At 36.7% G+C, this 26825-nt stretch overlaps 1 protein-coding gene across 1 annotated transcript in view; it reads left to right on the top strand.

Annotated features, from left to right (window-relative positions):
* Window positions 1-26825, top strand: part of LanA (laminin subunit alpha) — a 1178005-nt gene that overhangs the window by 1045534 nt on the left and 105646 nt on the right. Inside the window, exons 54-55 of the mRNA XM_090374120.1 lie at window positions 6392-6498; window positions 13443-13560. Of these exons, the coding sequence (XP_090230246.1) occupies window positions 6392-6498; window positions 13443-13560 (225 nt within the window). The remainder of the gene's footprint in view (window positions 1-6391; window positions 6499-13442; window positions 13561-26825) is intronic.

Raw genomic sequence — 26825 nt, 5'->3', positions numbered from 1 at the left:
CTTCTGTTTCTGAAACAACTTTCCTTTATTTGCATTTCCTAAAAATTACGACCAACAGATTTTTAAGTATGACAAATATCTTCTGTCTTCTCAACCTTCAATCCATGGTACTATGTATGTATACAGTGGCAGACAAAAAAAACTGCACCACCTTAAAAAAAGTAGCATTTGTAGTGGAATGTATAAAATATTGTTTGATTACAGTCATATCGTTTGTCGCAAAGGAAAGGTATTGCATCAGATAATGCTTCTATTGCATCAGACAGTAATTGCAAAGTATTGCATCAGCTGTTTCTATAAATACGGAATTGGCAGGGTATACACGCATATTAGTATCCTGTTTTGCAGAGGTGAAAGCTTGGCTCCATATGTTCAGTTGACACCAAGAAAAAAAAAAGTAGCTCTTTCTCTGACTGAGGAAGGGCTTTCTACGCATGCTAGCACTGATAAAATAGGCTGCCATAAAGGCAAAAGTATCCCAGGTGCTGAAATTAAAGCGTGAAACTGATGATGTGAAGAGAAGACCTGGATCAGGCCTTAAGAGAGTGACTATGCCTTCCCAAGATCGATATTTGAAATGGCTATACCTTCGTAATCGCCATGCTAGTGCTCCAGATCTAGCATTAGCATTAGTAGAGGCATATGATGCAAGAAAGCAAGCTTCTGCCGCATCAGCCAAAAAAAAAAAAAAAATCCACTTCCACTTCACCCCTCCGCTCGTTCAAAATACCTGTCCAGATGAGCCTTAAATTTATTTAAGCTATCAACTTCCACGACAAAGGATGGAAGTCTGTTCCACCAACCAACTACCCGCTGGCTAAAGGCAAATTTCCGCACGTCTATCGTACATCTGTCTTTCCTCAATTTGAATTTATGCCCTCTCAGGTGATTATGCTGAGCAAGAGGAAGAATCCCATCAGCATTGAGCATGCTCAAACCATTCAAGGCTTTATACACCTCTATCAGATTACCTCGCTGGTGCCTAGTCTCCAGACACTGTAATTTGCAAAACTTAAGCCTTTCTTCGTAAGAGTACCCCTTTGTTCCTTTCACTAATCTTGTTGCCCACCTATGAACTCGTTCCAGCAGCTCTGCATCCTTCTTGAAATGAGGCCTCCAGACCTGTATACAGTACTCAAGGTGTGGCCTGACCATTGCCTTATACAAAGGAATAATCACCTCCTTATCCCTGCTAGAAAACTTCCTGTATATCATTGACAAGACACTATGAGCTACTCGTGCAGCCCGTCTGCACTGCTCAGAAAACTTCATATCTGCCTACACAATTACCTCCAGGTCCTTTTCATTCTCTACCACTGTCAGTGTAGTACCACAGAGTTGATACGTTGCTCTGGGGTTGCTGTTTCCCATATGTAGCACTTTACATTTGTCAATGTTAAACTTCATTTGCCACCTCTCAGCCCATCTGCTCAACCTTTCCAGATCCTGTTGCAGTAGCATAGTGTCAGTAGTGTCCTTGACAACCCTGCCAACCTTCGTATCTTCTGCAAACTTGGACATTAAGCTTGATATACCATCATCAGTATTATTTATGAATACAGAAAACAATAATGGACCCAACACTGAACCCTGAGGCACTCCATTAATAACATTAGTCCACGATGAGGAGTGTCCATTGATTACCACTCTCTGTCTTCTCCCCCTCAACCACCCCTTTATCCATAGCAGCAATTTGCCTCCAATGCCACACTGCTCCAATTTGTGCAGCAGTCTTCCATGTGCAACAGTATCAAAAGCCTTTCTAAGATCCAAGTATATAATATCAAAGTTATTCCCTGCATCCAGTTCTTTTGTGACTGCATGATAATATCCAATCAAATTGGTCAGGCAAGACTTTCCCTTAACAAAACCATGCTGTGTCCGAGCTATAACTGAAATCTTGTCTAGATGATCCTGCAGTGCTTCTTTAACCAGTGCCTCCATTAATTTTCCTGGAACAGAAGTTAAACTCACAGGTCTATAATTACTTGTGTCAGCCTTTGATCTTCCTTTGTGAATTGGGGTAACATTTGCACATCTCCAGTCTATGGGTACCTCCCCTGAGTCCAAAGAAACTCTCATAATTATGGCTAAGGGTTTGCTTACTTCCTTTGCTGTCTCCTTTAATATAACTGGATAGATCCCATCCACCCCAGGTGCCTCTTTTATGTTTATCCTCAACAATTTCTCCTCCACTTTCCTCTCAGTTATTACAAAATCATCTAGCTCACTGCCAGAGTTTACTTCACCTTTGGCATTCCCCTTCCTGAATAACCCCTCATGTGTGAATGTAGATGCAAAATACTCATTTAGTTTGTTAGCCACCTGAGCAGGATACTCAACTGTTGAACCATCAATATCCAGTGGACCAATCTGATTCATCCCCTTCCTTCTAGAGTTTACATAAGTAAAGAACTCTTTGCTGTTTTTCTTTGCATCCCTTGCCAAAGATTTCTCGTAATCTGCCTTTGCCTACCTAACCTCCTTTGTAACTTGGTTACAGATTAACTTGTATCTATCATAGGCTTCTGTGTCACGTGTTAATTTATATGTATCCCATGCATTTTTCTTCCCTGTCATATGTCTCATTAGTTCATCGGACATCCATTTAGGCCTAAACCTTGAACAATATTGCTTAGTTGGTATGTAAAGCCTAGTAGCTTCCAAGATAAGTTCTTTGAATGCTTCCCATTTTGAATTTGTTGTTAGTAACATCTTCAGTTGGTCCCACTGTATAGAATTTAAATACTGTCTCAGACCATCGTAGTCGCCTTCACGAAAGCAGTAACCCTTCCCTTTACTCCTGGTGGTAGTTACCTCTTTGAGTAAATCCCACTTCAGCACACTGTGATCACTGCCACCTAGTGGTTTCTTTATCTGCAGATTCTTAATGCATGAAGAATCACTACTGATAATCAAATCAAGAGTATTACTCCCTCTAGTTGCCTCCCAAACATGCTGATGTAGAAAACAATCATCCAATAAATCCACAAAAGCCTTGCTAGTGTGTGAGTGACCAACCCACAAATTCCAGTCAATATATGGGAAATTAAAATCCCCCATTATAAGACTCTGATTTACTGGCCCACTCTATTTCCCTGTACAGTTTCTTATTATACTCATCAGAGTCTTTAGGCCTATAGCACACTCCTACTCTCAATTTTGATCTCCCAATGTTTATGTCACACCAAACTGACTCGACACTGCACTGCCCAGCGATGTCAGTGATTATTAGTTTTTTAACTGGCTTCACTTCCTTGGATTTTATGGGTTTCTTAACTAATAGCATAACCCCTCCTCCTTTCCTATCCTGTCTATTCTTTCTGTAGACGTTGTACTCCCCAAATTCCAGTTCTGCATTCCTTATATCTGTGTGACACCATGTCTCTGATATCTCAACAATATCTGCCTTTGATGCTTTGAGCAATACCTCAAATTCATCAAATTTATTTACCAAACTCTTAGCATTGGTGTACACACAAGTATACATGAACCTGTTTCTATTCTTAGCTACCCTAACACAACCCATGTGTTTACTTGTACCACAATGACTCCCAGCAGTCTCTGAAATATCCTGCATCTTGTTTTTCAGGCTTCTGCTCATTCCAATAGAAGCAGTGCAAGAATCACTTTCACCTCTGCCAGTGGCTACTGTTAATCTATTAGTCTTTGTATCCTCCCAAGCTAGCAGTTTTCCACCCCACCTAACACTGCTCGATAGCATCAGTAAAAACTGGACTTTGAGATGGCCTCTGTTGTTGTAAGAACTATCCAAAGATGGCTTTCGGATTGTGGTCTGCATGCTTATCGGCCCAAGAAGAAGCCTTTGTTGACCCAACAAATGGGGAAAAAGTGACTTGCTTGGGTTAAAATGCATGTTTCATGGACAAAAGAGAAATGGGACACTCATCTTTTATGACCAATCGAAATTCAAGCTGCATGGCTCGGATGGGAAGCGATATATCAGAAGATGAAAATTGGAGGCATACCATCCTGACTGCATAACACCAACTGTAAAGTTCTCCGCTGTTCAGCTGGTCTGGGGATGCATAACAAGTAAAGGGGTGGGGCGAATTAAGTTTATTAACGGAATGGTGAATGCAGAAACTTACACTGCTCTCTTTGAGGAGTGCCTGAAACCTGTTATTAGGTATCACCACACAGAAGTCCAAAACTGCATTTTTCAGCAGGACTTCAGCACCTTGCCACAAAGCAAAATTGGTAAGTTTTATGCTATTTAGATTTAATAGAAGTTTGTCTTCTTGTCTCACAAGGCTTAAAACATACTTAAACCAATGTTTTCCCTTGTTTTTCTTCCTTAACGTGCAGTCATATCTCAGAAATGCTGGCATTACAGTGTCAGACTGGCCTGGAACAGTCCAGATTTGAACCCTATTGAAAATTGCTGGTACATAATGTCACCTAAAATTGCTCGGAAGAAGCCAGCAGGTAAGATTCATGTGCAGTAGAGCACTGTAAGGGTGAGGCCACGAAATTCGGCAAACGTATATCCAGAAGTTGATTTACTCTGTGCCAGATCATTGCAAGGTGTAATTGCAGCTTGAGGAGGAACAACAAAATATTGAGGACTTATTTTGCTGATTTATTGTACATAATATTATTACGTTAACTTGTCATATCAGTTTGTACATGTAAATGCAATAAAATATATGTTTGGTTGTCACGATTGCCATTTGCATGATTTCTCAAATTTCCATTAATTACGCATTTTACCTTTGGGAAGACATTTTTTGTCTGCCATTGTAGGTTCTAATACCTTTTGTATTTGGGGTTTTCATTAAAAAAAAAAAAAGCTTGCCTCCTGTAAAACACAATGATGTAATGTACACATCATCCAGAAGTGATGAGACCACACCACTAACACAAATTCTTAATAAATTCATCCAGTAATTTCTTCTTGTTTGGTGAGTGTTGATTATATTTTCCCTTGTTCATTAATTTTTTGCAGTTTAATTTGTTTTTTTATATTTTTAGTTTTATTTAAATTTTCTGATTTCTTAGGTTGTATAGACATATAGTTATCACAAAATAATGCAAGAGTAGCTGAACTAGGGATTAAAAATGTTTCAGTTGTCACAATGAGATTGTTCAAATGTCACAATTGAAATGTTTCAATGAGTCACAATTTTTAAGACATTATACATGGTTAACTTTAAATCAGGAGCACACTGTTTTATTACCATGTGGTGAGTATGGGCTTGGCACACCCAAGGTCCTAAGCTGGATATCATCATTCTTCTCTTTCTTGGTGATTCCCTTCTACTTCTCTCTCTCAGGGTAATTCAGAATTTTTTTTTTTTTTTTTTTTTGCCTGCTGCAGAATAAGCCTCAGGATAAGCCTCAGGCTTTTTTGCACCATAAGGCTAATAATAATAATAATAGTAATATGTATTCTTAGTGTAAAGTAATTTTCATTTTGCACATGTTCATTTAGCAGAATGATTTTCTGGAACACATCTACTGTGATAAAAGAGGGTACTTGTAATACACATGAGCAAGGTACTTGTAATACACATGAGCATCAGTAATTCAGGTTTAATAAGTTAATGTACTGCCTAATCATAGCTAACAATGTAAAACAATTATGAAATAATGAAAACAGTTGTTTCATCAGGCAGTAATAGATATATGGTAAAAATCCAATAACTGGCATCTAAATGGCCAGATATCAAAGTAGTGTACAGGATGGAGATTTCACATGTTTATGAGCTGAGGTGTGAATCATCTTTTCTAATTTATGCCTAGAGGGGCATAATACCACAATTTGAGAAACTCCTATTTCCATAATATGCATTGTAAAAATTTATGCAATAATTGTTATTGTGTTCAAACTTCAAAATAAACTCATTAACATGCAATACATGCAGTTGTTTTCAAATTATACCATGTTTTAATTCTGCAGTTAACTTTTAGCCTATCAATATATCTCAGTTTTTTCAATTGCTTATTTCAATAGATTTAATTTGTTTAATTTGCAGGATAATATTTAATTTAATTTGCAGGATAATATTCAAATATTCTCCTGCACACCCATCAGATTATCATATAAAAATATGACATTGTTTTTTTTTTTTTTCTAGTTGAAAAATAATCAATTTACTTTTTTTTTTTCGTTTTTCTACATTGTACAGTGTATGGTCTAAAGAAGTATATTCATTCATTTTAAATCACTTCAGCCATCTTCTGAAAGTAACTTTATTTTGGCTGAGTAAGGTCATTAAAGAATTGATTATCATGACTAAACATTTTGTTTAGAAATAAGTGTTCCTATAATTGTAACTTGTATTAATCTTACAAATTATCCTGATTATTTCTTTTTTTTTTTTCTGTTTTTTTTGTTGTTTGAATTAAATATGTTCTCTAAATTCAGGTGGATGATGAAGAAGTAGATAATGGTAAATCTCCAGGTAATGCAGTTGAACTAAGTACTACAGATTATATATACATTGGTGGTTATCCAGGAAATCACAAGTTTTTGTAAGTGCCATATTATTTCAAAAAAACTTTTTTTTTTTTTTTTTTTAGTTAATATCAGAAGTTAGCATTAGCATTAGTAGAAGTATATGATGCAAGAAAGCAAGCTTATACAGCATCAACCAAAAAAAAAAAAAAAAAAAAAAAAATTCCCATTTCGCCATCCATTCATGCCAAAAGTTAGCATTAGCATTAGCATTAGTAGAGGCATTTGATGCAAGAAAGCAAGCTTATGCAGCATCAGCCAAAAAAAAAAAAAAAAAAAAAAGTAACATAAATAAATAAAAATAACCACTTCCACTTCACCCCTCTGTTCGTTCGAAATACCTGTCCAGCTGAGCCTTAAACTTATTTAGGCTATCAACTTCCACGACAAGGGATGGAAGTCTGTTCCACCCACCAACCACCCGCTGGCTAAAGGCAAATTTCCGCACATCTATCCTACATCTGTCTTTCCTCAATTTGAATTTATGCCCTCTCAGGTGATTTTTCTGAGCTAGAGGAAGAATCCCATCAGCATTGAGCATGCTCAAACCATTCAAGGCTTTGTACACCTCTATCAGATCACCCCGCTGGTGCCTAGTTTCCAGACACTGTAATTTGCAAAACTTAAGCCTTTCTTCGTAAGAGAACCCCTTTGTCCCATTCACCAATCTAGTTGCCCTTCTCTGTACTCGTTCCAGCAGCTCTACATCCTTCCTGAAATGAGGCCTCCAGGCCTGTATACAGTACTCTAGGTGTGGCCTGACCATTGCCTTATACAAGGGAATAATCACCTCCTTATCCCTGCTAGAAAAATTCCTATATATCATTGACAATACACCATGAGCTACTCTTGCAGCTCGTCTGCACTGCTCAGAGAACTTCATATCTGCCTGCACCACCACCCCCAGGTCCCTTTCATTCTCTACCACTGTCAGTGTAGTACCACAGAGTTGATACGTTGCTCTGGGGTTGCTGTTTCCCATATGTAGTACTTTACATTTGTCAATGTTAAACTTCATTTGCCACCTCGAAGCCCATCTGCTCAACCTTTCCAAATCCTGTTGCAGCAGCATAGTGTCAGTAGTGTCCTTGACAACCCTGCCAACCTTCGTATCGTCTGCAAACTTGGACATTAAGCCTGATATACCATCATCAATATCATTTATAAATACAGAAAACAATAAAGGCCCCAATACTGAACCCTGAGGGACTCCACTAATAACATTAGTCCACGATGAGCAGTGTCCATTGATTACCACTCTCTGTCTTCTCCCCCTCAACCACCCCTTTATCCATAGCAGCAACTTGCCTCCAATGCCACACTGCTCCAATTTGTGCAGCAGTCTTCCATGTGCAACAGTATCAAAAGCCTTTCTAAGATCCAAGTATATAATATCAAAGTTATTCCCTGCATCCAGTTCTTTTGTGACTGCATCATAGTATCCAATCAAATTGGTCAGGCAAGACTTCCCCTTAACAAAACCATGCTGTGTCCTAGCTATAACTGAAGTCTTGTCTAGATGATCCTGCAGTGCTTCTTTCACCAGTGCCTCCATTAATTTTCCGGGAACAGAAGTTAAACTCACAGGTCTATAATTACTTGTGTCAGCCTTTGATCCCCCTTTGTGAATTGGGGTCACATTTGCACATCTCCAGTCAATGGGTACCTCCCCTGAGTCCAAGGAAGCTCTCATAATTATGGCTAAGGGTTTGCTTACCTCCTTTGCTGCCTCCTTTAATATAACTGGATAGATCCCATCCACCCCAGGTGCCTTTCTTGTGTTTATCTTCAACAATTTCTCCTCCACTTTGCTCTCAGTTATTACAAGATTCTCTAGCTTACTGCTAGAGTTGAATACACCTCTGGCATTCCCCTCGCTGAATAACTCCTCATGTGTGAATGTCGATGCAAAATATTCATTTAGTTTGTTAGCTACCCGAGCAGGGTCATCAACAGTTGACCCATCGATCTCAAGTGGACCAATCTGATTCATCCCCTTCCTTCTAGAGTTTACATAAGTAAAGAACTCTTTGCTGTTTTTCTTCGCATCCCTTGCCAAGGATCTCTCGTAATCTGCCTTCGCCTGCCTAACCTCCTTTGTAACTTGGTTACAGATCAACTTGTATCTATCATAGGCGTCCGTGTCACGTGTTAATTTGTATGTATCCCATGCATTTTTCTTCTCTGCCATATGCCTCATTAGTTCATCTGACAACCATTTAGGCCTAAACCTTGAACAATATTTCTTAGTTGGTATGTAAAGCCTAGTAGCTTCCACGATAAGTTCTTTGAATGCTTCCCATTTTGAATTTGCTGTTGGCAATATCATCAGTTGATCCCACTGTATAGAATTTAAATACTGTCTCAGTCCATTGTAGTCGCCTTTACGAAAGCAATACCCCTTCCCTTTACCCCTAATGGTAGTTACCTCTTTGAGTAACTCCCACTTCAGCACACTGTGATCACTGCCACCAAGTGGTTCATTTATCTGCAGATTCTTAATGCATGAAGAATCACTACTGATAATCAAATCAAGAGTATTACTCCCTCTAGTTGCCTCCCGAACATGCTGATGTAGAAAACAATCATCCAATAAATCCACAAAAGCCTTGCTACTGTGTGAGTGACCAGCCCCCAAATTCCAGTCAATATCTGGGAAATTAAAATCCCCCATTATAAGACTCTCTGATTTACTGGCCCACTCTATTTCTCCGAACAGTTTCTTATTATACTCATCAGAGTCATTAGGCCTATAGCACACTCCTACTCTCAATTTTGATCTCCCAATGCTTATGTCACACCAAACTGACTCGACACTGCACTGTCCAGCGATGTCGACTGGCTTCACTTCCTTGGATTTTATGTGTTTTTTAACTAATAGCATAACCCCTCCTCCCTTCCTATCCTGTCTATCCTTTCTGTAGACATTGTACTCCCCAAATTCCAGTTCTGCATTTCTTATATCTGTGTGACACCACGTCTCTGAAATCCCCACAATATCTGCCTTTGATGTTTTGAGCAATACCTCAAATTCATCAAATTTATTTACTAAACTCCTAGCATTGGTGTACACACAAGTATACATGCACCTGTTCTTTTTCTTAGCTACCCTAACACAACCCATGTGTTTACTTGTACCCCAATGATTCCCAGCAGTCTCTGAAATATCCTGCATCTTATTTTCCAGGCTGCGGCTCATTCCAATAGAAGCAGTGCAAGAATCACTTTCACCTCTGCCAGTGGCTACTGTTAATCTATTAGTCCTTGTATCCCCCCAATCTAGCAGTTTTCCGACCCACCTAACATTGCCTCGTCCAGTTTGTCCAGTTCTTCTTTGAATTAATTTAAACTAACAAATTCCACAGTGACAGATGGAAATTTGTTCTAACAATCAGCCACCTGATGGCTAAAGGCAAATTTCCACAATTCTATTCTACATCTTTCCTCAATTTGAATGTATGCCTTATCAAATGTGTAAGCTGAGCAAGAGGAAGAATCCCATCAGCATTGAACCTTCTCAAACCATTCAAGACCTTATACACCTCAAACAGATCACCCCAGAAGTGCCTAGTCTCCGGACAATGCAATTTGCAGACTTAAACCTTTCCTGTTAAGAGCAACCCTTCGTTCCCCTCACCAATCTCATTGCCCTTTTCTGTACTCATTCCAGCAGCTCTACATCCTTCCTAAAATGAGGGCTCCAGACCTGTATGCAATACTCAAGGTGTAGCCTGACCAATGCCTTATACAAAGAGATAATCATATCCATATCCCTACTAGCAAAATTCCTGTATATCATTGAAAAGACCCCATAACCTGCTCTAGCAGCCTGTCTTCACTGCTTAGAAAACTTCATATCTGACTGCACAATTACCCACAGGTCTTTTTCATTCTCCGCTACCCTGAGTGTAGTGCCACACAGTTGGTATGTTACTCTGGAGTTACTGCTACCCATATGTAGTACTTTGCATTTGTCAATGTTAAACTTCACTTGCCTCCTCTCAGCCCATCTGCCAAACTTTTCTAGTTCCCATTGCAGTAGCATACTGTCATATGCCAACCTTCATATCATCTGTAAACTTGGACATTAAGTCTGATATACCTTCATCAGTATCATTAATAAATATGAAAACCAACAATCGGCCCAACACAGAACCCTGGGAAACTCCATTAATAACATTAGTTCACGAAGAGCAGTGTACATTGATTACCACTCTCAGTCTTCTCCCACTCAACCATCCCTTTATCCATAGTAGCAATTTTCCTCCAATGCCACACTGCTCAAATTTATACAGCAGTCATCCATGTGCAGCAGTATGAAAAGCCTTTCTGAAATCCAAGTATATCATATCAAATTTATTTTTTGCATTCAGTTCCTTTGTGCCCACAACATATCCAATCAAATTAGTCAGACAAGACTTCCCCTTAACAAACCCATGCTGTGTCTGAACTATTACTGCAGTCTTCTCTAGATGATCCTGCAATGCTTCTTTAACTAATGACTCAAATATTTTCCCCAGAACAGAAGTTAAACTAACATGTCTGTAATTGCTCATTTCACCTTTTGATTCCCCTTTGTGAATTGGGGATACATTTGCACATCTCTATTTTCTCCCAGAACAGAAGTTAAACTAACATGTCTGTAATTGTCTGTTTCACCTTTTGATTCCCCTTTGTGAATTCGGATACATTTGCACATCTCTATTCCATTGGAACCGCCCCAGAATCTAAGGATGCTCTCATAATTATGGTCAAAGGTTTGCTTACTTCCTTTACCGCCCCATTTAATATAACTGGATAGATCCCATCCACTTCAGGTGCCGTTTTTATGCTTAACTTCAACAATTTTTCCTCCACTTTTCTCTGAGTTATTACAAAATCATTTGGCTCCCTGTTAGAGTTTGATAAACTTCTGGCCTCCACTTACCTACAGAATTCCGCGTGTGTGAATGTAGATACAAAATACTCATTCAAATTGTTAGCTACCTGAGCAGATTCATTCGCAGTAGAACCATTGATATCAAATGGACCACTCCAATTCGTCCCCTTCCTTCTAGCATTTATATATAAACAGAAGCCTTTATTGTTTTTCTTTGCATTCTTTGTCAAGGATTTCTCTTAATCTGCCTTTGCTTGCCTAACCTCCTTTGTGACTTGATTACAGACTAGCTTATATCTCCCGTTGGCTTCTGTGTTATTTGATAATTTTTGTGCATTCCCATGCATTTTCCTTCTCTGCCACAAGTCTTGTTAGTTCATATGACATCCATTTAGGCCTAAACCTTGATCAGTATTTCTTAGTGGTATGAAAAGTTTAGTATCTGCCAAGATTAATTCCTTGAATGCTTCCCATTTAGAATTTGCCATTGGTAACATCATCAGTTGGTACCACTATATAGAATTTAAACACTGTCTGAGACCACTGTAGTCACCTTTACAAAAGCAGAAACCCTTTTACACCTGATTATAGTTACAAGTAAATCCCACATCAGTACACTGTGATCACTTCCACCTAGTGTTTCCTTTATCTGCAGATTCTTAATGCATGAGTAAACACTGCTGATAATCAGATCAAGAATATTACTCCCTCTGGTTGCCCCTCAAACATGTTGCTATAGAAAGCAATCCTCCAATAAATCCACAAAAGTCTTCTAGCATGCAAGTGACCAAACAACAAGCCCCAGTCAATATGGAAAGATAAAATCCCCCATAACAAGACATTCTGATTTACTAGCCCACTCTATTTCTCTGCACAACTGTTCATTGTACTCCTCAGATTCATTAAGCCTATAACACACACGTATTCTCATTTTTGCTTTCCCAGGCTTATGTCACACCAAACTGACTTAACATTGCACTGGCTGGGGCGCCTCCGTAGCCAGGTGGGAAGGAGCAGCAGTGCGTAGCACACGCTTCTTGATTAGACCGAGGTTCGAGCCCGTCACCACCAAATACGGAGGATGCGGAAAGGTCAGGGAATGACCACCGCATATCCCGGAGCAATATGGCCTTAGTTGCTAATGCTCCTAAAATCCAAATAACAAACAAACAAGCACTGGCTGCTTATATCAACTTAATGCGCACTGCCTTAGATTTTATGTGTTTCTTAACTAACAGCATACCCTCTCCTCCCTTCCTATTCTGTTTGCCCTTTCTATACACATTGTTCTCATCAAATTCAAATTCTGCATTCCTTATATCTGTTTGACACCAGATCTCTGATATCCTAACAATATCCACCTTTGATGAGATGAGTACACTTCGATGTCTTGACGAGCACTTCACATTCATCTAATTTATTTACTATACTCCTAGCATTGGTGTATGTGCAAGTATACATGTGCCTGTTTTTACTCTTAGTTACCCTATCTCATTCCATGTATTTACTTTTTCCATGATGACTCCCAGCACTTTGCTTTCCAGGCTGCTACTCATCCAATAGAAGCTGTTCTGAAATCATTTTCACCTCTGTGTGCATCTGCTGTTAATCTATTTGTCTGTCAATCCATCCGAACCACCAGTTTTCCAACCCACCTAACATTGTCTTGATAGCATCAGCAAATATTCTTGCTACCTTTCTAGTTAGGAAAGGGAGCAATGCATGTTTCCCATCCCTATAGAAGCAGTCTCTCCTGTTGACAAGTTACCTTTGAAACCAACTTAATAAAACCCTCTGTTGCAAAAATTATTTGGTGATTAAAAAGACACATTTACCAGATATTTAAATGTAAATGTGTTAAACCTACATTTGCAAGTCTTCCAGTAAACAAATTCTGCTGTAAGTATTGCAGACTTAGTTTTAACACTATTGCATTATCCTGCAATCTGTTGTTTACCCAAATATTATTATCTTGTTATTATTTTGTTCATTTTTATTTGTTTTAATTTTACTTCCCTTATATATTTAGTTTTCATATGAATTATTCTGCTGATAAAAATAATTTGTCATATTAATTTTCAGAGAAATAACCAACATTGATTTCGAAGGCTGCATTAAAGATGTACAGATTGACACAGAAATAAAAGATCTCAATAAAAATGTTGAAGCCTTAGGAGTTGTATCTGGGTGTCCTACAACAGTAAGTTTTTCTTTATATCCCCTTCTCTCTTTCTCATTTTCTTTTTGTGTCATGTGTATCATATGTACACAGTACACCCATACCAGGGAAAAATAGCTCTAGTCCTGTATTAGTCTTTACTTTGGTATAATGGAGGGAACTGAATTTAAAATTAATTTAATTTTACATTCATTGTGTCTTCATTAATTGTTGAAAGGAGTAATTAATTTGATAAATAGAATATAATGTGTTGAAATCAAATACAGAACATTGTTGGGATATCAGAGACATGGTGACACTCAGATATAAGGAATGCAGAATTTGAATATGGGGAGTAAAATGTATATAGAAAATTCTAGGTATTCTTGAATCTATCTTTTTTTTTTTTTTTTTGAGGCAGTCTCCAGGGTTTCTGTATGTGCCACAGTAGCATCTGAAAAGCAAATACACCAAAGTGAATAAGTGCTGATGTGGAAAGTTTGTGTGTGTGTGTTATGTTGAGTGCCGGCACCTGGAAACTTCGCAGCCAGAGGACAGTGAACACTTGGCCCACTGCCCCCAACTCACATGGAGGCGTGCCAGGGACTACTATCAGGCAAAGACTCTTAGTGGAATAACAAGAAAACTTGTTATCCCAATAAATAAGAAAAATGAAAAAAGATGGAAACATATTGTGTGAGAAGTAGGGGATAAGGGAATGGATGGGAAAGAGAAGAAAAGCATGGGGATGAAAGAAATATGTATTCCCACAAGAGGAAGAAAGTAAGGGTTTAAGGAATAAAGAATAATAAGACACTAGTGGACAAAACTTAAGCAAATTGGTAAGGCCACACAACCAGATCAATAGTAAAACTAATATACACATTATCTACAAAACCATCATCAATTTAACATTTCTCTCAACTAGAGAAGAATAGCCAAATCACTATTTACAGCAAATAATTTAATACCAAATTTGGCTTTCAAAATCTCCAATCGTTTTTGGAGATTAAGTTAATTTATCTCTTGCAGGAAGGGTATTTTCACCCCTGCATGCGAAGAAGTAATCAGACACAAGCCATCAGTTATAACACTAATAGGTCAGTAAAGAAAACTCTACCGTTCTACAATGAAGCAACAATGATTATATTTGCTTTATCATCTAAACTCCATCCATTTTAGAGGATACATTTTAATTAGCCCTATCAAGTAGGTTAACTAAAACACATACACCTAAAAGAGAACATAAATGCACAGCATAAACCATACAATCAACTCGAGACCAAATGAGTAAAAACATTTATTTCTCACATTAAGCTAGATCCAGAGACCCAAGGATCCACAACTGCCAGATCAACAGTTTGGAACAAACCTATCAACAATTCCTACAATATTTCTGTGAGCCAATGTCATATACATGATAGAGGAATCCAACCATGTACATAGTACATACCAAGTCTCCTATAGGGTAGCTAAGTATCAGCAGTGCAATCCAAATTCAAGAAACATAATATGTTCTCAATAACCTAACACTGTTGAAAACAATCAAGCCAATCATCCATCTGATTCAACCCTAATATTGCTAGGATTGTAGTTTGACATTTTTAAATAAAGCAAAACATTAATTCAATCACTGCCAGTTCAGCAAAGTATAGTTCCAGCACCACCAATTAAATTTAAAAATGAAATTACAGAAATTAAAAACTATATCTCCAGAAATCAAATTCCCACCAAAGGAATTTGACAGTCTTAACGCATAAATACATTCAATATATCGTCAATACAATTTCCAAGTTTTAATCCAGAATTGCTAATCTGGGCAGACACACCCACCTTTAATTTTGGTCCAAAGATTATTTACAACTATATACAATATTCCATTCGTGAAACAACCAGCTCGATATCTTATCATTGTCTTCTGTTAATCTTAGAACCCACATACATACATACTAATTAAGTAATGGACCACAATTGTGTTAGTAATTTTAGATATATCTCTATTCATTATACATTTTCTTCTTTTAAACAGCTTATCTGCATATTCAGATAAAGGCATAAAAGTATCCTTACTCTGTAAGAACTGAGCCAAATTGATCAAATAATATATCCCAGTTAGGATTTGTAGCTCGCGTCTAATATCCAAATAGATGTTACAGTCAAATAGCAGATGCTTATGTGTTAAACTCCATATTGGCGAAAGGTTGGCTGGTAGTTTCGTATTGAGAATCACATTTTACAGAGCTCTGACAGAACCATTCAATAGCTAAAGCTTCATGCAATAACAATTTAAGTGATTTGGTTTTAATTTCATTAAGGTTATTGCTGAGTCTATTTGAGGGTTATGGTTTGGTTGAAAAATAATTAGATTGAACACTATTTCTATGATAGTAGGTTCTTGTATTTGCAGTTCAAACTCTGACAGGGAGCTAAACAATTTTCTGATAACTGAGAAAAAAGTGGAAGAGAAATTGTTGAGATTAAACTTTAAAAAGGCACCTGAGGTGGATGGAATCTGTCTAATTATATTAAAGGAGCAGCAAAGAAAGTAAGTAAAACCTTAGCCATAATTATGAGAGCATCTTTGGATTCAGAGGAAGTTCCTGTGGACTGGAGATTTGCAAATATATCCCCAATTCACAAAGGGGGATCAAAGGGTAATATGAGTAATTACAGACCTGTTAGCTTAATTTCTGTTCCAGGAAAAATAATGGAGTCATGGTTAAAAAATTCATGCAGCACCATCTAGAGAACAGAGCATTTATACTTCAGACAGCATGGGTTTGTTAAGGGAAGATCTTGTCTGACTAATTTGATTGGATACTATGATGCAGTGACAAAGAAACTGGATGGATAAAATAATTTTTATATCATATATTTGAATTTCAGGAAAGCTTTTGATACTGTGCCACGTAAAAGGCTGCTCTAAAAATTGGAATAGTTTGGCATTAAGGGAAAATTATTGCTATGGATAAAGGGATGGTTGAGTGGGAGAAGGTAGAGAATGGTTGTTAATGGATACTGCTCTTCGTGGACTAATGTTATTAGTAGAGTCCCACCGGTTTTGATGCTGGGTCCATTGTTGGTTTCTGTATTTATTAATGATGATGAAGGTATATCAGGCTTAATGTCTTAAGTTTGCAGATGGTACAAAGGTTGGTAGGGTGTTGTTATTTGCACGCTATTGGCGCAAGAGCAGCTTAGGCTATAATGCGCCTAGCAGGTAGGGTGTTTATTGACAGTAATAACGGTAAAAAAAGTAAAGTGCAGCCATTATCAACCCACTGCAGGATGGAAGCCTCCTCAACAATTCATGCTGAGGGAAATGGACCATAATCTGCCACGCTGGTCCAGTGCGGGTTGGCAGATCGACCGTATTCAGCAATCAGGGGCTTGAACCCCGGTCTACTCAAAGAGCGTGTGGTACTGCACTCCCGCTCCTGCCCACCCGGCTACGGAGGCGGTAGGTTATTGCAACAAGATCCAGAAAAATTCAGCATTTGGACTGATAAATGGCAATTAAAATTTAACGTTGACAAATGCAAAGTGCTGCATATTGGTAGCAGTAATCCCAGAGTAAAGTGTCAATTGTGAGATACTATACTCATGGTAGTGGAGAATGAAAAAGACCTAGGGGTAATTGTGCAATCAGATATGAAGTTTTCTGATCAATTCTGACAGGCTTCCAGGAGAGCTCGTGGGGTTTTTCAATGATATACAGGAACTTTGCTATCAGGGATAAGGAATTGATATTCCCATTGTATAACACAGTGGTCTGGCCATATCTTGAATACTGCACACAGGTCTGGAGGCCTCATTTTAGGAATGATATAGAACTGCTGGAAGTGGTACAGAGAAGGGCAACAATATTGGTGAGGGAACAAATGGTGGGGATGCTCTTACCAAGAAAGGCTTCAGTTCTGCAAATCACAGTGTCTGGAGACTAGGTGCCTGTGAGGTGGTCTGATTGAGCTGTTTAAGGCTTTTAATGGCTTGAGCAGGCCCAATGCTGATGGGATTCTTCTGCTTACTCAGATTAAGAACCTGAGGGGACATAGTTTCAAATTAAGGAAAGACAGTTGTGGAATAGTTGTGTGGAAGCTTTCCTTCAGCTAATAGGTCATTGATTGTTGGAACAAGCTTCCATCCGTTGTTGTGAAAGTGAATAATTTGAATAAATTCAAGGAAGATCTAGACCTAGTCCTAGAAAAACTGGGGATGGCTAGGTGAAATGCCTTTTTTTTTTTTTTTTACTGATGCTGTTTAACTTTGCTTTCTTGCATCATTTGCCACTATTAATATTAATACTAAACAGAGAATCAAAGACACATTATAAGACTGTAAACTGAAGTGAGACCAGCAAGTATTAAAAGAGGCAAAATTTTTAAAACTGTTGTCCTACAAAACAACGATTGCCACAAGATCCCTTATCCAGGGTGCATATCTGCAAATAGTTCCTTCAGACAGCGATAGAGAAATTTATCCAGTATATCTAGATTTCTATAATGACCACTCTTATACCTCGTGAATTTTGAGAATATTATTGTGAATATTATTTTGCTATTAACTAAATCTCTATACATTAAGGTAATGTTTCAGGAACCTTGCTGGAACCCATCCTCAGACCATACATAGACTCTTGCCAGCCTCCTTCTTGCTGAATGTCTCAGTGCACATTCTACATTGACATTCAGCAAGCAAGAGGCTGGAAACAGTTTATGTATGGTCTGAGGATGGGTTCCAGCAAGGTTCCTGAAACGTGACCTTAATGTATAAGAATTTAGTTAATAGTTGGTCATTATAGAAATTTAGATTTCATAGAAAGCCACCATGTAATATCCTTCTCAAACTATATTATCTAGTGTGTTTTATCCTGATATGGCATGGTTTTATTTGAATGGAGAGATGAACAGCCAGAATAACTGAAGCTTATAAAACCTACAACTTTTGCATTTGTTCTTCTTCATAATGTAAAAGTAATGTTATTAAAGTAATGGAAGGAGGACTATTGAGCCTGTGTTAATTACAAAGATAAATAACTTGATGAGTTATAAAAAGAAGGCCCAAAAATCCTCCTTCCATTCAATGTATTCATCAAATGCACTTTTTGGTGTCTGCACTGAAAGGATGATAAGTCACGGATTATGGTCACTTCATTCTCCAGACATTACTCCATGAATTTTGCTTGTGAGGTTATTTTAAAGGAAAGTATATATGGAAAGAAGAAAAATTCAGAGAAAATATGAAAGTATCCACTGATAGACATCGTTTTCACTATCTTCTTTAATGAAGAAAAGTAGGCATTAATTATATTATACATATTGTAATAAATAATGAATAAAATCTGTTCACAGAACACTGCTGTGCATTAAAATAGAAACAAACGATTTTTTTTTATCAGGTAAAAGTACACATATCTTTCTGAGACCTTTTCTCTTTACTGTATGTGCTTTTAAGTGGAAAAGGAGACAAAACTGTCTCAGTAAGGGATGTATACTTTTGCATGATTTCAAAAAATTTGGAATCATACAAAAAATTTCAAATAATTTCTTATTTTTCAATACAGAGCAGTATCATGTAAGAAAGTTGCAATTCCTGTGTATTTTGTTCCCTTTGCCCATGAAAAACAAACAATTAAGGTAATATGCATTATTTTTGCTTCAAGTGGGTATCACTTGAGCCAAACAAAAATGTGGTGAGTAAACTGCTGCTTGCTACCAGGTACTTAATCTCTTTTTATAGTCCTCAAAGAAATTTACTTGTAATTTATTCCTTCTTTGGTTTAGAGTTTACAGTGTATTCAAAAACAGAAAGCTTTATTTTTGTTATTGATTTTGTGTGTGTGTGTGTGTGTGTGTGTGTGTGTGTGTGTGTGTGTGTGTGTGTGTGTGTGTGTGTGTGTGTGTGTGTGTGTGTGTGTGTGTGTGTGTGTTTACATTGTACATATGTCTTTCCATTAATTAGCTTTTAATAAATAACACAACATTTAGTTAACACAATGTTTGGTACCAAAATTGCAGTAGCACATGCTCTTCGAGTGGACCATGGTTCAAGCCTCTGTGACTACTGAATATGATTAACAGTTTTATTATTATTTTTTTTAAACTCTTCTGACCTGGTGGTTGTACTGAAGTACAAACAAGGTTTTTTTTAGCTTCTAGTAAAAAAGGAATATAAATGGCTTTTTTTTTTAAAGGATTTAATTTTGGCAATTTCAGTTTCATTATGAATAACAAAATAGCTTATTAGTTTTAGTCTATATTGTTTTATGTCACAATTTTTTTTATGTAATAGGATAACCCCCCCCCTCCACCCTTAATGAGCTAGAACCCAATTTGAGGACTAACAATTTAAGTGTACACAACTTGACCATCTGTAGGAGAAATATAGAACTATGCTGAGAAAATGTCATGAGTTAGGTCACAATGGGTGCATATGCAGTTCTACCCAAGGCAATAGAAGGGATCATATGCTGAAAGCCGTGTGGATTAACTTGAGAGAATCTGCAAGGTTCTAGGGGGGGGGGGTATCAGCGTGGCCTACATTTGTAGGTAATAGGAATCTAGTTTGTAGAGATGGCATTCATTTGAACAAAGGTGGTATGAGGATTTTTGCCAGTATCATTGAGGATACCCTAAGGGTTCAGGGAAATAGCTAGTTAGGGGGAAGAAGGGTAATTTAGATCCAAGTTTATCTAATGATATGTGTTAAAGTAATGCTTGCAGTCACTTCATGAATTAATTCTTGTTCGTTGCCACTTCAACCAATAGGATGTTCTGAGGGTAGCAAGGTTTCAAATGAGAGGGAAGATATGGCTTAGGATACAAACCTAAATAGCTTCGAGGGATTTGTGAGGCTAGCAAACTATAGAAGATTACTTAATCTCAACTGCATCTAAAGTAATGTCAGGAGTGTTGTCAATAAAATGGCTGAATATGAACTCCTGGGTAGGACAACTAATGCTGATGTGATAGGGCTAACAGAGAAGTGGTGCCACCCGGAAATATAATATTTTAAATATTATATAAATATAAATGATGACAAGTTCCACTACATTATGTATAATGCATTTAGGAAAGATGGGGAAGACAGAAGAAGATGAAGGGTCATGTTTCTTATCAAAAGCAGCCTAAGCACGAGAAGAGCTTTTCCTGAGTCTGAACTTACATCTGCCAGCTTAAAATCTGTGTTGTGTGAGTTAGAAGTAAAGGAACAGTGGAGTGGGAGTTATCTACAGACCAGAAAATTGTGAAAGAATATGACAAGAATATTTACACCAGGTGGAATGGGAAAGCAAGTGAATGTCTTATTATGGGTGACCTTAATCTGCCCAGATTGATTGAAATAAGTTGGAGGAAAAACTTTTAAAGAAACTAGAATGGGGCGGATTGCTGAGGGATGGCAAATACATTTGAATTATGAAAAAATTTTAAAGCAAAAATCACAGAAGCCATGAAAGCAAGCATATATATCATATGATGCAAGAAAGCAAGCATATATATCATCACCCAAAAAAAACACCTTTCCCATTTCACTCATCCATTCACTACAAATGTTTGTCTAGTTCTGCTTTGAACTTACTTAAGTTGCTGACCTCCACTACAACAGATGGAACTTTGTTCCAACTATCAACCACCACTGGCTAAAGGAGATTTCCGCACATCTATTCTACAATTGTCTTTCCTCAATTTGAATTTATGCTCCCTCAGGTGAGTAATCTGAGCAAGAGGAAGAATCCCATTAGCATTGAGCTTGCTCGATCCATTATTATTATTATTATTATTATTAGCCCTATGATGCAAGGAAGCCTGAGGCTTATGCTGCACCAACCAAAAAAAAAAAAAAATCCCGAGTTACCCTGAGAGAGAGAAGTAGAAAGGAATCACCAAGAAAGAAAAGAATGATGAAATCCAGCTGAGAACCCTGGGTTTGCCAAGCCCATACTCACCAGATGTGAGCCCGTGGAGTTTAAAGGCCTTATATACCTCAATCAGATCACCTTGCAGGTGCCTAGTCTCCAGAAATTGTAATTTGCAAAACTTCGGCCTTTCTTCGTAAGAGCAACCCTTTGTTCTGTTCATTAATCTTGTTGCCCTTTTCTGTACTTGTTCCAACAGCTCTGCATCTTTCTTAAAATGAGGCCTCCAGACCTGTATACAGTACTCAAGGTGTGGCCTGACCATTGCCTTATACAAGGGGATAATCACCTCCTTATCCCTGCTAGAAAAATTCCTGTATATCATTGACAAGACCATGAGCTACTCTTGCAGACTGTCTGTACTGCTCAGAAAACTTCATATCTGCCTGCACAATTACCCCAGGTCCTTTTCATTCTCTACCACTGTCAGTGGTACCACAGAGTTGATACGTTACTCTGGGATTACTGCTTCCCATATGTAGTACTTTACATTTGTCAATGTTAAACTTCATTTGCCACCTCTCAGCCCATCTGCTCAACTTTTCTAGATCCTGTTGCAGCAGTGTACTGTCATTAACAACCCTGCCAACCTTCGTATTGTCTGCAAACTTGGGCATTAAGCCTGATATACCATCATCCAATATCATTTATAAATATAGAAAACAACAATGGGCCCAACACTGAACCCTGAGGGACTTCACTAATAACGTCAGTCCACAAAGAGCAGTGTCCATTGATTACCCACAATTATTGATTATGCTGACATCTACTGTAGTGCTTAGTTTTCCTGTGGTTGGTGAATAAAAACTTGAAGAAATCTTCTCTAACTTGGAAGCAATTTCAGATTTGTATCATGTATCCTTCTCACGCAGTAATGTTTTACTTTTGTAAAGGTTTGTAGATGCCTGTGTTTGTAGACACTGCAGAAAAATCCTTTTTTTGTAAGTACAACCACAAACTGAATCCTGTACACAGACTTGTTATGGTGTACTGGCTTTTTTTTTTTTTTTTTAATCCTATAAACAGCATTTCTCAGTTTGGCAATTTTATTGACTTGTTAAGTGATGTGCAACAGTGAACTGCATTAAACACATAAACATTCCTTATCAGCAGTGGTGCGCACATTAATGATGTATTATGCTATTTATTCCCTAAGTAATCCATGACCATTGCAAGTATAATTTATTAGCATTACTGTAATAACCTTGAACTTCACTTGCCTTCATTGAGAATGCCTGTTGACCAACCAAAATGCATGTGTCAATTTCCCTTGAAAGTGGCTCATATGGCAAGATAATCTAACATGTAATTTCTAATATTTCTGGCCATGACCTGAGTATCCACAACAAGAGTTGTCCCTTTTAGTCAGGTGTACATTAAGAGAGATTTCACTGTATTAGGAATTAAGCAAAATATTTGTTTCTAACTGGAATATCAGTAATGCTGAGATATTTGCTTTATTAAAAAAGGTCGTTTCTTGTGGTAACAAACTCTTAGATTTTCAGATTAGTTGTTTCAGAAGTCCGTATTGTATGAAAGAAAAAGTGATACTAATTTTTTTAGAATTTGAATAACAAAATATATACTGATGAATAAGGAAATTGATATTTTCCTTATACCACTTAAAGAAATTTTGCTAAAAGTGTTGATTTGATTACATGGCATTTCATCAGACCACAGTTAATTCATACTCTTGATTAAAAGTCACCAGGTATCCTAATTGCAGGAAATTATGGATGACTGCAAAATATTTAAATATTTTGACTTTTAAAGGTGAGTGCCATTTAGTCCAAAATTCTTTTTAACATGTATGCCAAATGATAAGTACATGGAAAGAGCACCCATACAATTTCAGTAGGAATAATAGTTGGATGTTATGATGGAAAATGTTTGTGCATTTCATTGCTAAGGTTTCATCATAAGTGCTATGCATTTCATTGCTTGGGTATTATCTTAGATACTGTGCATTTTATTGTTTATTATCTTAGGTGCTGTCATTCTGTTGCTTTGATATCATCTCTAAGGGTTGTCTGTTGGCAACATATTGCAGAAATTGAAGTCCGAAGTTTCAAGCTGGTAGTGACTACAGCTCACTAAACTTCCTTCCATTCAATGTATTCAACAAATACACTTTTTGGTGTCTGCACTGAAAGGATAATAAGGTGCAGATTTTGGTCGTCTCATTCTCCAGTCATCACACCATGGAAGGGCTACAACCCTCAGCCTTTTGATAATAATGATAATAAAAAGTATACCAAACTTGAACTGTGGATGAGTTTGGGGTTGGAGGATGTTGAAGATTGCTTATTACCTGCATGTGTTGTTGGATAGAGGAGGCATACCCTGAGTCATTCTCTCAGGGTGTTTCTCGTGGTATAGACTAGATCCATTGGTTGCATGGAACCATAAGTTCTGCTTCATAATTGATGTTTGGGACAATTCTGTGTACCCTGTATCATGACAGCTTTATCAAAGTAGCCATTATATCTTTCAGCTCAGTACTACTCCAGGTGCTACTAAGGAAAGGATTGTGATTGGGTGGTTTGAAAAGAATGACACTAGAAAATTGCAATGCCCCCAACATTGCTAAGGTGAAATGGGATGCAGAATTCGAGCAAGGACAAAACAGTTCACTTTGTTAGTGGAGCACAATATCACCACCTTTCTACCACAAATTCAGACAAAGTCTGAATAAAAAAGCAGGCTATAATTTCAAAATTTTCTCAATTTTTCTCAAACTATTTCAAAATTTGAAATATAATGCTTACACTGTGTTCTGTATTTCTCTCTCTAGATGGAGGACCATATTTTTCCCCTTGTGAAGAGCTTGCATTTAGACTCTTCAGAAATGATTACATTATCTATGAATTAACCTAAAGTAATTAATATTATTTTTAATCAAATAACATCACCCAGTAATGTCCAGATTCACCTGTTGGCTGATGTTATTTGACTAAAAACAATATTAGTCACTATAGGTCACTTGTGGATAATGTAGTAATTTTTTTTAAAGAGCTTAAACTCAAGCTCTGTCACAGACAGGAAAGGCAATATGGTCTCCTGGCAGATAAACAAAATTACAAATGCAAAGTAAGTAAGATAAGTGCACAAAGTTATGTACTTTGTTGTTAAATGGTAGAGATAATTACAGAGAAAGTTAGTTAGTAGTTGTCATACCAAATATGCTGATGCAGTAACAGTGCAATAGCCACATGAAGATTGCTGGTGAACTCATCAGTATAGTAGATCATGATCTGGGATCAAAATATTATCACAGACAGCGGCGCATTATGGCTTCATGGGGCCTCCATGTATAGTGTTGAATTTTTCTTCAGGGGGAAATCCCACGCGTCCGGTATACTCTTACCCATGCAAAAAGCTAAATAATAATTGTAGATATAATTTTATTAAAAATAAAACAAAATTACATGTATGACATTTATAAAGAACTTTTATATATAGATTGAGTATAATCCACAAGAAAAAGTCATAAATTAACTCATTTAGTATTTAAGTACTTTTATTGCATTAAATAATAAACTAGATTAATTAAACGATAATTAGAATAATATATATTTAATATAAGAAAACAAACTTTCTATAAATTAAAAATAAAAACAATTCTTAACAGTACATAAATTACCTAATAAAAGTTGTAATTAGAATGAAAATTTTAAGAACATTATTATATGTTCATTTTCTGTGATTTTTTGCTGCAAAATTATCAATCAGCTCATTATCAACCCCACTAGTAATGTCATTTTCAATGCATAATATTGACAAATTGCATAATTTTTCTTGGCCTAAAGAATTTCTAATTGTAATTTTTAATTCTTTTAAGTACTGTACATTGAAAGAATGCTTTGCCAATGTGTTAGAAACAGGTATGGTTAAATATATTTTTAAAATTATGTCCACATTAGAAAACGTAGAAACTAGCCCTTCTTGAATGGCTTTATACATTAATAAAGGAGAATTAAAATTTTAATTTTTTGCAAAATGTACAAAGTAGGTAAGTCCTTCCTTAAAAATACTAATGTCAATGTCGTTTGAATACGTATTTATTAAATTTAAAATACATTCATCATACTCATTTGGTGAAACTTCTTTTAAGTTGATATTTATTAATATGGCAAAATAATTTAAAATATTTTCATAAGCCTCAACACGTCTTTGAATGTCTGATACCAACTGATTGCAGATAACATTCAAACAATTCACTGTAAATCGTTGTTTGTCTGCCAATTGCACATCCTAATCTCCTTCCCTTTTCTCATCAAAATGTAATTTTCTTTTGCATTTTCTCCCTTTGTCTGACTCATAATTTGTATTGTTTGTTAATGCAAAACATTCTGACTCTATAGTATCAAAAAATTCATTGTTGTTTCGAATGTCTTCTGATATGTACAAAGATAACAATTTTAAATGATTTATGGCATTGTGTAAATCAGAAATTTTATTTTGAAGACTTTTACTAGTTGCATTCAATCTTTGTAGAATTGCATTCCAAATGAAAAGTAAAAGTGTTGTTTCAAAATCTTCAAAGTTTTCATATAGCTTTTTTGCTTCTAATTTTGTTACAGGTTTTTCATTACAATCTTCAAAAATTTTAAATAAAGATTCTTTTATGGCCAAAAAATTCATCTTAACAGCTAAAATTGCATCTGCTCTTGAGGACCATCTTGTAGAACAATTTTTTTTTTAATGTTACATTTCCTTTTGTAGTTACTTTCATTAAAATATCCCATCTCTTTGTAGGAGAAGAGAAAAATACAAATAAATTTTGAATAAAATCGAAGAAATGGAGTGCTTTTGGACAACCTTCTGCAGCAGAATTTCCCACTAAATTTAGGCTATGAGCCGCACAAGGGACATAAAATGCAGTTTTACTATGGCTCTTAATCTTTGCTTGTAACCCGTTGTATATCCCGGACATGTTGGCTGCATTGTCATAAGATTGTCCTCGACAGTTTTGGATATCTAAACCATATTCCGTTAATTTTGAAGTTATAATATTTTCTAAGTAGCTAGCATCATGCTTTTCAATATGTAGGAAAGACAAGAAACGTTCCTGAATTTTATTTTCTTTATCTACATATTGTATAATAAATGATAATTGATCTGTGTGACTTATGTCATGAGTAGAGTTAACAATAAGTGAAAAATATTTAGCCTGTTTGATTTCATTAATAATTGCATTTCTTATGTTAGCATCCATTAAATGTATGAATTCGTCATAGCGTGATGAATTCATACATTTAATACTACGTATGATTTAATTCATACTTTCTAATACTACGTGTAACTGTCACACGTAGTATTAGAAAGATAATTCACCTGTCCTTTACCACATTTACCATAAGTTTCTCAGTGGGTTTTCAAAAACATATCA

This window comes from Mastigoproctus giganteus, chromosome 5 (assembly GCF_048544385.1).
Source record: "Mastigoproctus giganteus isolate SK-2022 chromosome 5, ASM4854438v1, whole genome shotgun sequence".
Taxonomy (NCBI): domain Eukaryota; kingdom Metazoa; phylum Arthropoda; class Arachnida; order Uropygi; family Thelyphonidae; genus Mastigoproctus; species Mastigoproctus giganteus.
The sequence above is the reverse complement of the archived record's forward strand: the minus strand, read 5'-3'. Positions and strand labels throughout refer to the sequence as shown.